At 43.2% G+C, this 13705-nt stretch overlaps 1 protein-coding gene across 1 annotated transcript; it reads right to left on the reverse strand.

Moving 5' to 3' along the window:
• Positions 1 to 761: 761 nt before the first annotated feature.
• On the reverse strand, positions 762 to 4343 carry LOC112255444 (potassium voltage-gated channel subfamily A member 2). Its single transcript, XM_024428427.2, has one exon. It carries the CDS (start codon positions 4206 to 4208, stop codon positions 2724 to 2726), a length of 1485 nt encoding a protein of 494 aa, XP_024284195.1. The 5' UTR covers positions 4209 to 4343; the 3' UTR covers positions 762 to 2723.
• Positions 4344 to 13705: the final 9362 nt, after the last annotated feature.

The following is a 13705-nucleotide window of genomic DNA, read 5'->3' on the forward strand; positions in this document are numbered from 1 at the left end:
GGTGTGGCTGGAATGTTATATTTGGGGCAAATGTCAGGAACACAATATCCTCCAAACTATAGGGCCGGTTTGGGGCATGGTAACCTTTTAGACACCCTTGTAGCTTGTTAGATAATAACCTACAGTGCCTATCATAAGTATTCACCCCCTTGGATTTCTTCACATTTGATTGTGTTACAAAGTGGGAATAAAATAGATGTAATTTTTTTGTCTTTTTTGTTGTTGTCAACGATCGACACAAAATACTCTGTCATGTCAAAGTGGAAGAAAAGTTCCAAAATGTTTTAAAGATGAATGAAAAATAAAGCACTAATATACAGTACTTTGATTAGACAAGTATTCACCCCGAGTCAACACATGTTTGAAACACCATTGGCAGCGATGAGTCTTTCTGGGTAAGTCTCTGGGAGCTTTGTACACCTGGATTGTGCAACATTTGTCCATTATTATTTTCAAAATCATTCAAGCTTTGTCAAGGTGTTGGGGATCATGGCTAGACTGCAATTGTCAAGTACTGCCATAGATTTTCAAGCAGATTTAAGTCAGAACTGTACCTTGGCCACTAAGAACATTCACTGTCTTCTTGGTAAGCAACTCCAGTGTAAGATTTGCACTTGTGTTGTTGTTTATTGTCCTGCTGAAAGGTGAATTAATCTCCCATTGTCTGGTGTAAAGCAGACTGAAGCAGGTTTTTCTCTAGGATTTTGCCAGTGATTAGCTTCATCCCATTTCTTTTTATCCTGAAAAACTCAGCAGTCTTTGCCTATTTCAAGCATACCCATACCATGATGCAGCCAGTGATGTGTTCTGTTGGATTTTCCCCAAACATGTTTTCTTTCTGTATTAATGTAGTGCCTTGTTGCATACATGATGCATGTTTTGGAATATTTATATTCTGAACATGTGGATTCTTCTTTTTAAGTCATTTTTGTGCAGTCACTACAATGTTGTTGATCAGTTCTCTCCCATCACAGCCATTGAACTCCGTAGCCGTTTAAAAAAATCACCAATGGCCTCAGGGTGACATCCCTGAGCAGTTTCCTTCCTGCCCTGCGGCTCAGTCTAGAAGAACGACTGTATGTTTGACGTGTCTAGGGGATTGAATACCTAATCTAACAGCATAATTATTCACTTGACCATGCTTACAGAGATATTCAATGTCTACTTTGTTATTGTTACCCATCTACCAATCCCTGTCCTTCTTTATGAGGTTTCTGAAAATCTCCCTGGTCTTTGTGGTTGAATCTGTGCTCGAGGTTCAATACTTGACTGAGGGAAGTTACAGATGTTGTATATATGGGGGACAGAGGAAGGGGTAGTTATTCAAATGTCATGTCAACCCCTATAATTTCACACAGAGTGAGTCCGTGTAAATTATTATGTGATTTGTTAAGACAAATGTTACTCCTGAACTCATTTAGGCTTGAGTAAACAAAAGGAGTGAATACTTTGTCAAATTGTGTTTAAATGTTTGTTTTTTTACTCATTCTGGAGTATTTTATGTAGATCATTGGCTAAAAAATCACAATGAATTCTATTTCAATCCCACTTTATAAGGCAACAAACCGTGAGAAAATCCATGGGGGGTGAATACTTACATGTGTGATACCCACTTTATAGTCACCCCTTCACATGTATGATAGAAGGTTATAGAGAGCAAGACAATAAACTGTGTCTTTGGAGCAATGATAGTTGTGTGAGTGAGAACACTCATTCAGTTAAGAACTCCATGCAACAATCAACTGGCTACAGTTACTACCTACATTACCTACCGTATCTAGCTACTGTATCGGTTACAGTCACAACTACTTACCTATCTGTATGTAAATGAGTACACTTCTTTTTTTTTATGAAAGAGGAAGAGACATTCACTTTGTCCTCAAAGCTGCAGTAAGACTGGTTCAGACTGATGCAGGTGAGTGGAGGAGGGATGCTTGCAATGTACAGTAAACACATACATCATGTAAGACTAAAGCAGTGAAAAGTCAAGGACATTCTCAGTCATTCATCAGATACTGATGTCTACGGAAGAAAATAAGTCAAACCATCATAAGCTTATGGAGCTGATATCCCGTAAATCGTGTGGATTGCTACTACAGTATCACACTCCTCAGACTCAGGTCATGACAGGCCTCAGCAGCGCAGCACGCCTGCTTAATGCTCACACGTTCTGTAATCTCCAAGTAGTTCACCACAGAACGGGTTTGTTTCGCTTGCTCCAGGAAGCAGCATATTGTAACACGCAAACAAGACTCTTCAGAAGCGCAGTGTGCCTTTAGCAATGAAGGGAGACCAGGGTAGGGGCCGGCACAGGGGGGCTGAAGCAGTGTTGGTGGTGTGGTTATTCTGAAAACTATAAATTCCCCTTTTTTAACTACATTTCTCCTCTTTTTGTACTACTGTTGTGAACAGGTTATTTGAAAAAGTCACACTGACAAAGCCAACTCCATGCAGACATCAACAAGCAAAATGTGGATTATAAGATTTTAAATCTGACAGAAGGTCAGTTTGAGGGCAAGGTGTGACGAGCTAACAGGGGGAGTTAGGGGAGGAGTGAGCACATGGTCTCTGGTGTTTCTCACCACTCACAAAAGACGAGTACAGGTATACGTCCTGAATCTATTGCCTTGATATTCCAGCAGCACATGTGAAAAAGGAAGCTACACACCTGTCCTATCCTTTGACCCCTCAACCTCACCGAGAGGACAATGCCTGCCGGCTGGCTACACGTCTGTGAGCATTTTGGTGATGTTGACATAGTTTGTGTTGGCCAACGTCGTGCAGTTGGCCTGAGTCTTGAGGTTCTCTTCAGGGATGTCCTCAATACTGTTGTTCACCCCTTCCTGGATCTCCATGTAGTCTGATTTACTGATGGTTGAGCCGCTCCGGCTCTTTTTCAGCTCTTCATTCGAGTCCTCTTTGGTGACTGGGCCTAGGCACTGGGCCTGCTCCTCGCCCTCTGTCTCACGGTGGTAGAAGTAGTTGAAGTTGGAAACAATGACAGGCACGGGCAAGGCAATTGTCAGCACACCTGCAATGGCACAGAGGGAGCCCACAATCTTGCCACCAATGGTGGTCGGGACCATGTCACCATACCCTACTGTCGTCATGGAGACAACAGCCCACCAGAAGGCGTCTGGGATGCTTTCAAATTGCGATTCGGGCTCATCAGCTTCCGCAAAGTAGACAGCACTGGAGAAAAGTATGACTCCAATAAAGAGGAAGAAGATCAACAGGCCCAGCTCCCTCATACTAGCTTTCAGGGTTTGGCCCAGGATCTGAAGCCCCTTGGAGTGTCGCGAGAGCTTGAAAATTCGGAAGACTCGCACTAGACGGATGACCCTGAGAATCGCCAGGGACATGGCTTGCTGACCCGCCTGGCCATCCTCTGGTTTCTCAGCCAGCTCTGTGGCCAGGGTGATGAAGTAAGGGATGATGGCAACAACATCAATGATGTTCATGACGTTACCAAAAAAGCCCGATTTGCTGGGGCAGGCGAACAAGCGCACCAGGAACTCAAAGGAGAACCAGATGATGCAGAGCGTCTCCAGGATGAAGAATGGGTCGGTAAAGTAGGTGGACGTGAAGTAGATTGTGGTGTTGGTATTGGTGTCAAAGACACTGTGCGGTTCGTCGTCGTCGTTGCGGAAGATGGGCAGGGTTTCCAGGCAGAAGCTTACGATAGAGATGAGGATGACCATGACGGAGATGATAGCGATAATCCTAGCGGGACCCGAGCTCTCTGGGTACTCAAAGAGCAGCCACACTTGCCTCTGAAACTCATTGTCAGGAAGTGGCCTCTCTTCCTCCTTGACGAAACCCTCATCCTCTCTGAAGAGCTCAATGGCCTCATCCCCCAGCTCATAGAAACGGATCTCCTCTGAGAAAATATCGAGGGTCACATTGGCCGGCCGCCGTAGCCTCCCTCCTGACTGGTAAAAATAGAGAATGGCATCAAAGCTGGTGCGGCTCCGGTCGAAGAAATACTCGTTCCGCAGTGGGTCGAAGTAGCGCATCCTCTTTTTGGGGTCCCCCAGCAGAGTGTCGGGGAACTGGGAGAGGGTTTTAAGCTGTGTCTCAAAACGCAGCCCAGAGATGTTGATGACCACTCTCTCGCAGCACTCGTGGTCAGCGTCAGGGTCGTACTCAGCCGGGTTCCCCGGGTGCGCTGCCGCCTCGTCAGAGGGGTCGCCAGTGGCTACAGTCATTCTGCTGGGGGAGCAGGGAGCCTGCGCTTTTCAGCCAGGAAACTGCTGGGAGGGGGACGGAGGAGAGGGAGGGGATTCAATGCCGTAAAGACCGGGCGGCCACAGGATCTCACAGGATGTCACCTCATGGATTGATCCGTCTGAAAGGGATAGATAGCAGAGATAATTTAAATAATATAACATATTGGTATAACATAAGAAATTCATTTGATAGAATTAGTGTTAGTCTGTCTGTCTGTCCTCAAGCCATGTACAGTGAGCTCCAAAAGTATTGGGACAGTGATACATTCTTGTTTTGGCGCTGTGGATGCTACCGTGATTATGGATTATCCTGAATTAATTGTGAATAATGATGAGTGAGAAAGTTACAAGAGGCATAAATATCATACCCCCCGAAAAAATGCTAACCTCTCACCATTACAATAACAGGGGAGGTCAGCATTTTTTTTCCCGGAGTATGATATTTGTACACCAGTAACTTTCTCACTCATCATTATTCACGATCCATTCAGGATAATCCATAATCATGGTAGCATCCACATTCACGTAGAAGTGTTTAGAAACATATTCGATTCTTATTTACAATAAAAGTGACTTGGGGAATGACACATTACATTATTTACCATTCATTTCTATTGGGAACAAACTGATCTGAAACAACCAAAACAAACAGCAAATGCATTCAACAAGTGTATAGAGTCACATGCTTGATGTAACCATTGCATGCTAGAAATCTGGGTCCAAATACTAAACTTTTGACTACTTTAATACACATATAATTGAATTTGTCCAAATACTTTCAGTCCCCAAAAATGGGAGGACTATGCACAAAAAAAAGCGATGTAATTTCTAAACGTTTCCCCCAATATGGATGAAAATAACCTCAAATTAAACTGTCTGCCTGCACTTTAACCTCATAGTCATGGTATCACTTCAAATGCAAAGTGCTGGTGTACAGAGCCAAAACAACAACAACAAAATAACTGTCCCAATACATTTGGAGCGACTGTTTTATACTGTAATGGAACACTGCCATCAAATAAAATATACTTCTGTAGGCTACAACCAAAGCATTTGGCACTCTAAAACACACATAAACGTTTGCATATTAATGGGGAAATGTATTGTATACCCAGAGCGCAATGCAGCCAACTAGTTTACAACTCGCATAGATATTGTAGCATATGAATCAGGGCATGTGCTCTTTCTGATCCCCTGCCATGGACAATATCAATTCACCTCCTACCGTGAAATAATGCATGAATATGTCTATGCAGTAAAGGCACCAAATCTATACAGATAGACCTTATCTAGCTTACCGTTGCGTACGGCCCAGTACATCACCGGGGCCAAGCTTCTATACCAGGACCTCTATACCAGGCGGTGTCAGGGGAAGGCCCTTAAAATTGGCAGACTCCATCCACCCTAGTCATAGACTGTTCTCTTTGCTACCGCACGGGCAAGCAGTACCGGAGCGCCAAGTCTAGGTCCAAGAGGCTCCTAAAATAGCTTCTGCCCCCAAGACATAAGACTCCTGAACAGCTAATCAAATGGCTACCCAGACTATTTGCACCCCCCACATATACATATTACCTCAATTACCTCGACACCGGTGCCCCCGCACATTGACTCTGTACCTGTACCACCATGTATACAGCTCCGCAATTTTTATTTACTGCTGCTCTTTAATTATTTTTTATTCTTATCTATTACTTTTTGTTAGGTATTTTCTCAAAACTGCATTGTTAGTTAAGGGCTTGTAAGTAAGCATTTCACTGTAAGGTCTATTACACCTGTTGTATTCGGCGTATGGGACAAATACAATTGAATTTGATTTGATCACTGAAAAGCAATAACTGAATCGTGAAACGTATGCACCATTTATTTTTATGTTCCATGAAACCCTCAATGTCACTTATTCATCATTCACTTTAGTTTTGTTGAAGCATTTTAGACTGGTCTCAAATGGTGCATGTCGCTGCAATATTCAAAAACATCCATACATTATTCAACTGCAGTAGGAAATAGGTTTCAAGAGAAATCTCTTCTGTCTCTGCCCTCTAACACCATCTCTTGTAATCTGCCATAAAGATGCATAGCTTTGTTAGGGATACTTTGTGATTTTTGGCAACAAAGTGCTTTATCTACTTCCCCAATGTCAGATGAACTCATCGTTACCGTTTGCATGTCTCTGCATCCAGTGTGAAGGAAGTTAAGAGGTAGTTTCGAGACAATGCTAAACAGCTAGCTCTTACCATAGACTTCAAGTCATTGCGCTAAGGCAAGATAGCAAGTTCCTTCAAACTGCACACAGAGATAGAAAAATGGTACCCAGGAGTTAATCTGGCTCTGGGGAAATAGATGCATGGCTTCATTGCCAAAATCCCGAAGTATCCCAGAAACACTATTCAATTGATAAATACTGAGCATCAAATAGCTGTTTTGTTCAATGGTCATCTAACGTTACTGTATCCCCTTTACTGCAGAGGTCGATTATACTTTACTAAATGAAAGTGATGTAGCCTATAGCAAAACAAACAGACATATTAAAAAACATACATACCAGCAGTCACCTTGTTCAAAACTGGGTGTTAGTTGCTGTTCCCATTTGTCACCTGATATAATGGGGTAAATTGCCAGCGGCCAGCGGTGTGGTTTATTTCCCGAGAAGAAGAAAAATATATGTCCTACTCTGCACCGTTAATCAGATAATCCTGTTGTCTGCAGCATCACCACGCGTGGACCGGTGTTGGAGAGCTACAGTATGCGGGTGTGTCCTCGCCTCCACCTCCCAGTCTTAGTTCTTCGCGCAGGTTGTGGTAGGGTGGCGATTGGCAAACACGGAGGAGATAGGTTCCGTACTGGAGGACTGGTACTTCTGGTGATGTTCAAATGTGCTAAAAATCTGCAGAATCCCATGCATCATTAAGTGTCCTTAGCCGCTATATGACGTTGACCGCATCAGGTAATGGACCTCGCACGGTACTCAGTGGCAACATCTGCAAAGAAAAAAGCAAGGAGGGGAGGTGGCGTAGAGGCGGACTTGTATTACAACGTGTGATATGACAAAACATATATATGTAAATAAGGACAACATGCAGACGAACATTGAGAAAGATAGAATCCCAACGGGGTTAATAAATTGTGTTGATGGATACGGTTTGAGTAACCAAGCAAGGATAATCTATCAGTTTTACGATATTTTTCTCATTTTTAAAAGACCTCCATCTGCATCCATGACTCATCACTATAAACCTAGTCTACTAACTACATATTTGAGTATTAAAAGTAGACTATTCATTTTAAATAAATTCCCACTGAGAAAAACTGGTTGAATCAATGTTGTTTCCACGTAATTTCAACCAAAAATGTCAATGTGATGACAAACTGATTGTATTTGCAAAAAGTCAGCAATTTAAGGGAATTTCGTTTTTTTTTCTCCCAACTTTTAAACTAGATTAAAGGGTGAAGATGTTGGTTGATGTGACGTTGAATTCACATTAGGTGACAACTCAACCAAATGTAAATCAAAACTAGACGTTGAATTTATGTTTGTGCCCAGTGGGTTACAAGTAATGCGTAGGCTATTGACAAGTGCTCAATAAGAGACAAGTGCACAATAAGAAAATCACAAACCGTGCATTAATTTCTCCTTAATTGAAAACGCTACAGCGTTTAAAACGCAGAATGATCACAGATATACACATGCAGGGGACTATTACTGTGCTTGTCTATGAAGAGAGGATCGTTCTTAAAACCATGCATGCATTGCAGCCTCGTTATACATTGTAAAGAGAACGGCATTTTCCGACATTGATTTGGGATGACATGCATGAAGAATCACCCTGGACTGAGAGCCAGATTATGCAATTCCTCAGTGCCAGAACCCCGAATCAGTGGCATCACTTTCCTGGTTCTCTGTTTAGCTGGGGGTAAAACATGCTTAATTACCCCAGGTCTCAGTATTTCTAAGGATCAGTGGTAGCCATTAGCCTGGTGTAACCTAAAGCTTCAAACCTTCAGTCGTGCAGTGATATGCATACAAAGAGACTAGGGATGGAGAATGGGCGAGAAAACACACTGTAGCCCTGCCACTCATCACTTATCTGCAGCGTGGGTTTTAAAGGGAACGGGTCTTGGACTTAAATTATAGCTAATCATTGTATATTAATATGAAATGCAGGCTATCATTATGCACGACCCAGTTAACAGTGTTTACTATGTAAATGTGTAACTATCTGATTGTATAACGCTGTAAGGCCTAACACTGTTAAACGACTATTTTGTTATCTGACACAATCTCATGCATGACTTCAAAAGTCTTCTGCTATGAAAGTAATCCCCCAAAAGTATTCTGTCCCTATGAAACTGTGACACTTCTCAAACATGAGGGTGACAGCTAGGGAGAGGCGGTTTCAAAATTGAGGATTTCTTCATTTGACTTGACACAGCAGCCATGTAGTGTTTTGTTCTGTTCTGCATCATCATATTGTCATCAATAGGGGCATCTAACAAAGATGTAATGCATTTTAAAATAGAGAGCTACATAATATCGATTCAATTAAATAATTATCCGTTTTTCATTCTCATATGGAGTGCTTTTCCAGTCATCAGAAGGCAGTGAACATGTATGGCCACAGTTTCTACTGCCAGAAAACAAAACAGCCAGTCATAACACTGTAACACTCACAGAGCCAGCTACTGTGAAGGACTCACACTAACAGGACACTATAACTGTGATTCCATGTGCAAGGATTTAATCAGGGACTTCCAGAACCCCTAATAGTTATAAAAATTAACGAAATTATGAGTGACAAGGCAGACGTGTTCCTTGAGAGAGTGCATAGAGTTTGTCTTTAGTTTTTGCAATTTCACAGCCTTGTGAACTAGCCGTGTATACTCTGGTTCTGCCCCCTTGGGATGTGATGACTCACAGAAAGTTATAGTCTGCTTTATTCCACAATTTCAAGGCCACAAATACACTTTGCATGATGTCAAGTTAAACGTTTATGAAAAATACGTTTGCAGGTGGTATTGACTAAACATTATTATTGTGTGACTGTGAGAGTTAAAGTTAAGAGAGATACCAGGATGAATAGATTACAATGGAATGACGCTTGTTCATATCTTACAAAACAATGCATGCTGTACACAGGGGGAGGATCAGAGTGTGAATTACGGGGGGCCCAGGGGGGGTCTCAGACTCCCTGAACGAGACATGAGTCCCCTTAAATGGAACAAAGTCAATCTTTGGGCGGGGGGGTCTCTAAATAATGCTCATTCAACCATTATCCTATTTGTTTAAAATGCCATTTGTACTGATACAGTGGTAAATATGTCACTTCTGTCATTTGAAAAAAATGTATGTGGCTGCACTTGTCATCCCAGGACAGTCCCATATCTCAGCCAGTTTCCGGGTGTCCCAACTTTTCTTTCTACAGAAAAAGGTCTTTTTTTTGTCAGCAAGACACATCAATTAATTCAGGCTACAAAAGTGTAGACCCAATGAAAATCCCCAAATATCATTACACACTTTTGGGTGTTCACAAATATCACAAATAGATGTTCATTCATCAAATGGCGCAATGCACTGTTTAGATGCTGGAATTATTTTGGAGTGGACGAACATAGCCTACTTTTTGAAGCGATTTGTTCGACAATAAGATGAAAGCGTCTTGACTGGTTGTGTTCATGACAAAATGAAAGGGTTAGAGTTAGGGAGGGAAGGACCAGCTGGTGATTTTTGTAAGACTTGGCTTCATCAAGGTTACTGCTGGCTACAACCCCTATTGTAGGAGAAGGACCGTCAAGGCTGCCCCTGCAGCGCGGTCCATAAAGCTGCCACACATGCTCACACCTTTCCCACTGTCTCTTAAAGGCTTTCCCAGGTTCTCCATGACAGCATAGACATTATTTATGAGCGAGGGGCCCATTACAAAACTGTTAATGCAGTCTCTGAAACTCAATTCATGTTGCATTTGCTGTCACTTGAATTAAACGTGAAGGGACCTAGTGCTCTAATGGTGTGTGTTTTAATCACATGGTGGTGGTGGAGGAGGGGGCTGGGGGGGCAACAACAGTGAATGGAGTCTAAAGGGTATCGATTTCCGTTCGCTCCCCACCCGTCCTCTTCTCCTGATCTGTCAATACCCCCGCGTAGCATGAAAGGAGAGTTGAGAGAATAACCTCGAGTGGTGAAGCTAAGGCTTTTTGTTTTTGACACTTACAGTATGGCCGCTTTTTCTTCAGATAACGTCTGGTAGTGCAACCTAGTTTTCTGACCTTTGTTCCATTAACATATAGTGCTGTGGAATAGCAGTACAATATGCGATGCGGTTAGTGGCTATCGTTCAATATTAACTCCAGTGGATGTTCTTGATGCATCTGTTTCCTGTCATTTGCACACAGCTCGTGTGAGCTTAATTAGACGTATTGAATAGGCAGTATAAGTTGATGTCTCTCACAGCCTGAGTGGTGTTGTAATTCTCTGGGGGAGCTGTCTATTTGTGTGGAAGGTAGCAGAGAGCAGGGAGTGGTGTGTTCCAGGCGGAGGACTATTGACACCGCAATGCACCAGCCACACGCTTGACAGCCTCCTCTTATAAGACGACGCCAGCCTTATTACTGCCCAGTCTCAGTAGCTTAATCACACGCGCGCACACGCGCGTGCACGCGCACACACACACACACACACACACACACACACACACACACACACACACACACACACACACACACACACACACACACACACACGCACACACACACACACACACATAAATTCAACATGTTACCCTGTAGTTCAGTTGGTAGAGCATGGCTCTTGGAATGACAGAGTAGTGGGTTCAATTCCCAGGACCACTCCTATGTGAAATGTATGCCCACATTGCTTTGTATGAAAGTGTCTGCTAAATGGCATATAAACAAATTATACTGTTCATAATGCAAAGAGAGAATCACTGTAACTGGTTGATGAAGTACACAAAATATGTACTTTGAAATGTTTATGTTTAGAATGACTCAATGACAGTAATGGTTCAAAGAGAGATTCAAGGACACCTTCATTCAAAGATGTACTGAATTGTATTACAGTAATAGCTTATCAGCCAAGATCAGGTAGCACACCCAGGAAATGCCCAGGGGAGAGGGCACAGATGATATCATGCACTTCCCTGCATTTGTTAAATGCATGAAAACACATTCTCTTGCTACTGGATAAGATGATGTAATTCCCACCTTTGAACAATACCCTCATTAGTGTCGGTCCGTTTTCAGTCTCGTGGGCAACTTGGACTGAAATGACCTTCCTATAGTCTGTATACAATCAACAGATTAAGTTCTACATTCTTTTTCTTAGGACAACTAGCGATTGTGCACCCTGAAGCAAAAAGGTTTCCCCCGATACATTTCCAATCCCGTTGGGATGTGAGTCATTTCAACACAACTGTGTTGGAGAGAGAGACTAGTACAGGGCTGTCTCTTGAGGTACCATAAGGACTACAGCTCGGGGATGTGGTATACACACCATACAGGATACTGAAAGGAAACAAGGTGGCCTAAACATACTGTAGAGTGCTGCGAGACAAGCGGTGATGGCAATGTGGACACCCTGAGTGAACAGTTCTCAAAGAGACCCAAGGTTGAGTGCTGCAGTAGTCGAACATTCTCTTGTCCTTCTCTGTGTCCCTGTGCTGCAGTGTGCACGGACAGGAGAGAGGAGGTCCAGCGAGATCCAGTTATGCTGCAGCCTGGACAACGTACAGCCACAGCGGGGCAGGCAGCATGGAGGGCGTGACCACGGAGCAGACACTGGAGCCGAGCCAGGACGCCAGGAGAGAGAACCACAAGGGCATTCATATCACTGCGGCAACAGCAGCAGCATCAGCAGTAGCCTCCCTCTCAGCCTAGCAGACTAGTTCACCTCAGACAGAGGTGAACACACATGCCGCTATAGACCAACAAGCTGTCAGTAGGGACAGTTTGTATTGAGAAAAAAACAACAGTGTTTTATTGATCATAAGTTTGCATAGGTCAAAGATTATGGTCCATGGAAATGTGACATTTCACTCAAACAGGTCACATTCATAAAATGTGCATTTCAGGCGACCGCACGAACAGAGAATAAATGAAGACACCAACCAGTAAACTATCCCATTGCTGCAGGGAACCATTTTCTATGAGCTCATGTAAAGTTTAGTTTGGCTCTGCTGCTGCATGACTCAGGCCCAGTCAGTGAGAGGCAGGGACGAATCAGTGCTACTGATAGCAGGGGATTCCCTGTGCGCCATGATGGAACTTCCATGTGTGTTACTGGGGTATGGGCCAGAAACAACTGGCTTTCCTCTACCTCCTAGCCCCTAGCCCTTTTGGATATATTTGGATCTGAAGAGGTATTTTGTGGTTGAGGAGCTAAGTCAGGTGTTTCACTGCGGAGTTTGGGACAAGAACCTGCAGTACTGCAGGAGCAGGAATGAGGAGCGTGTGTTTAGAGGGTGCGTATGTGATGCTAGGAAGCTGGACCTGGCATTCAGTGTAGACATCTGGGGGAGTACAGAGGCCACCTAGAGGTCCCTGGATCATGTCGTCCCCCGAGCTGGGAGTTTTTGGGCAGCTGTCAATGATTGGGGGCAACATTTTGGGGGGCAATGACAATGATAGAAATTGAAACAGAATGCAACTGAATCTGGTTGTTTTAATGGTGACGGTTGATAGTGAATTCCTGGTGACTGTTGATAGTGAATTCCTGGTGACTGTTGATAGTGAATTCCTGGTGACTGTTGATAGCGAGTTCCTTTGTTGATAGCGAGTCTATTTGTTTTTCTGGTCTCTTCCATCAATGTGTTTTAAGGACTGTCGAGATGGAGAGCCGTTAAAATATGACGGTTTTAATAACATGGTTATATATAACCATTGTGTTTAATAGGAATATATTGTTACATTCCAACCTGAAATTCCTCTACCATTGAACAGTCTTGTGCTTAGTCTAATATTGTTGCTATGGTGACTGCTCCTAGGGCTTCACAAGGCAGAGGAGAGGAAGCCCTGTCGTCACTCCTGGAGAGTCTCCCTCTCTCCTCACATCTAGGATATTAGAGGTAAAGTCAAAGCACAGTGACACAGCACTTTGCATTTCTTTCTAGAGACCAATGCATTTTTACAGTGTCCAGTAACAACACTAAAGCAGTTTATTGAAACAGGCCTTGCAATACCATAAGGATTTGTCTGACTTTGTTGGCTGGGACATTTTGGGGGGGCAATGACAATGTTAGAAATTGAAACAGTTTTGCAACAGTGGTATTCATACTTAGCAATGAAGGTAATATGAGTCTTCTTTCCCCTTTAAATGATACATTTTCCGTAACCTCTGGTATCCTTGGTCCTGTTTGAGCTCCTTCAACTGATCGGAGAGTGGATCGTCGTTATACATACAGCCAAAGAGCTAAGCACAGTATGCAATAAACATTTTATACTAAAACCCGTTCTTTAATGACTGGCTT

This window comes from Oncorhynchus tshawytscha, unplaced genomic scaffold (genome assembly GCF_018296145.1).
Source record: "Oncorhynchus tshawytscha isolate Ot180627B unplaced genomic scaffold, Otsh_v2.0 Un_contig_1824_pilon_pilon, whole genome shotgun sequence".
In the NCBI taxonomy this organism is placed as follows: Eukaryota; Metazoa; Chordata; class Actinopteri; order Salmoniformes; family Salmonidae; genus Oncorhynchus; species Oncorhynchus tshawytscha.

Coding starts and splice junctions, on each gene's coding strand:
- LOC112255444 (XM_024428427.2), bottom strand. CDS start 4,208: ATGACTGTAGCCACTGGCGACCCCTCTGACGAGGCGGCAGCGCACCCG.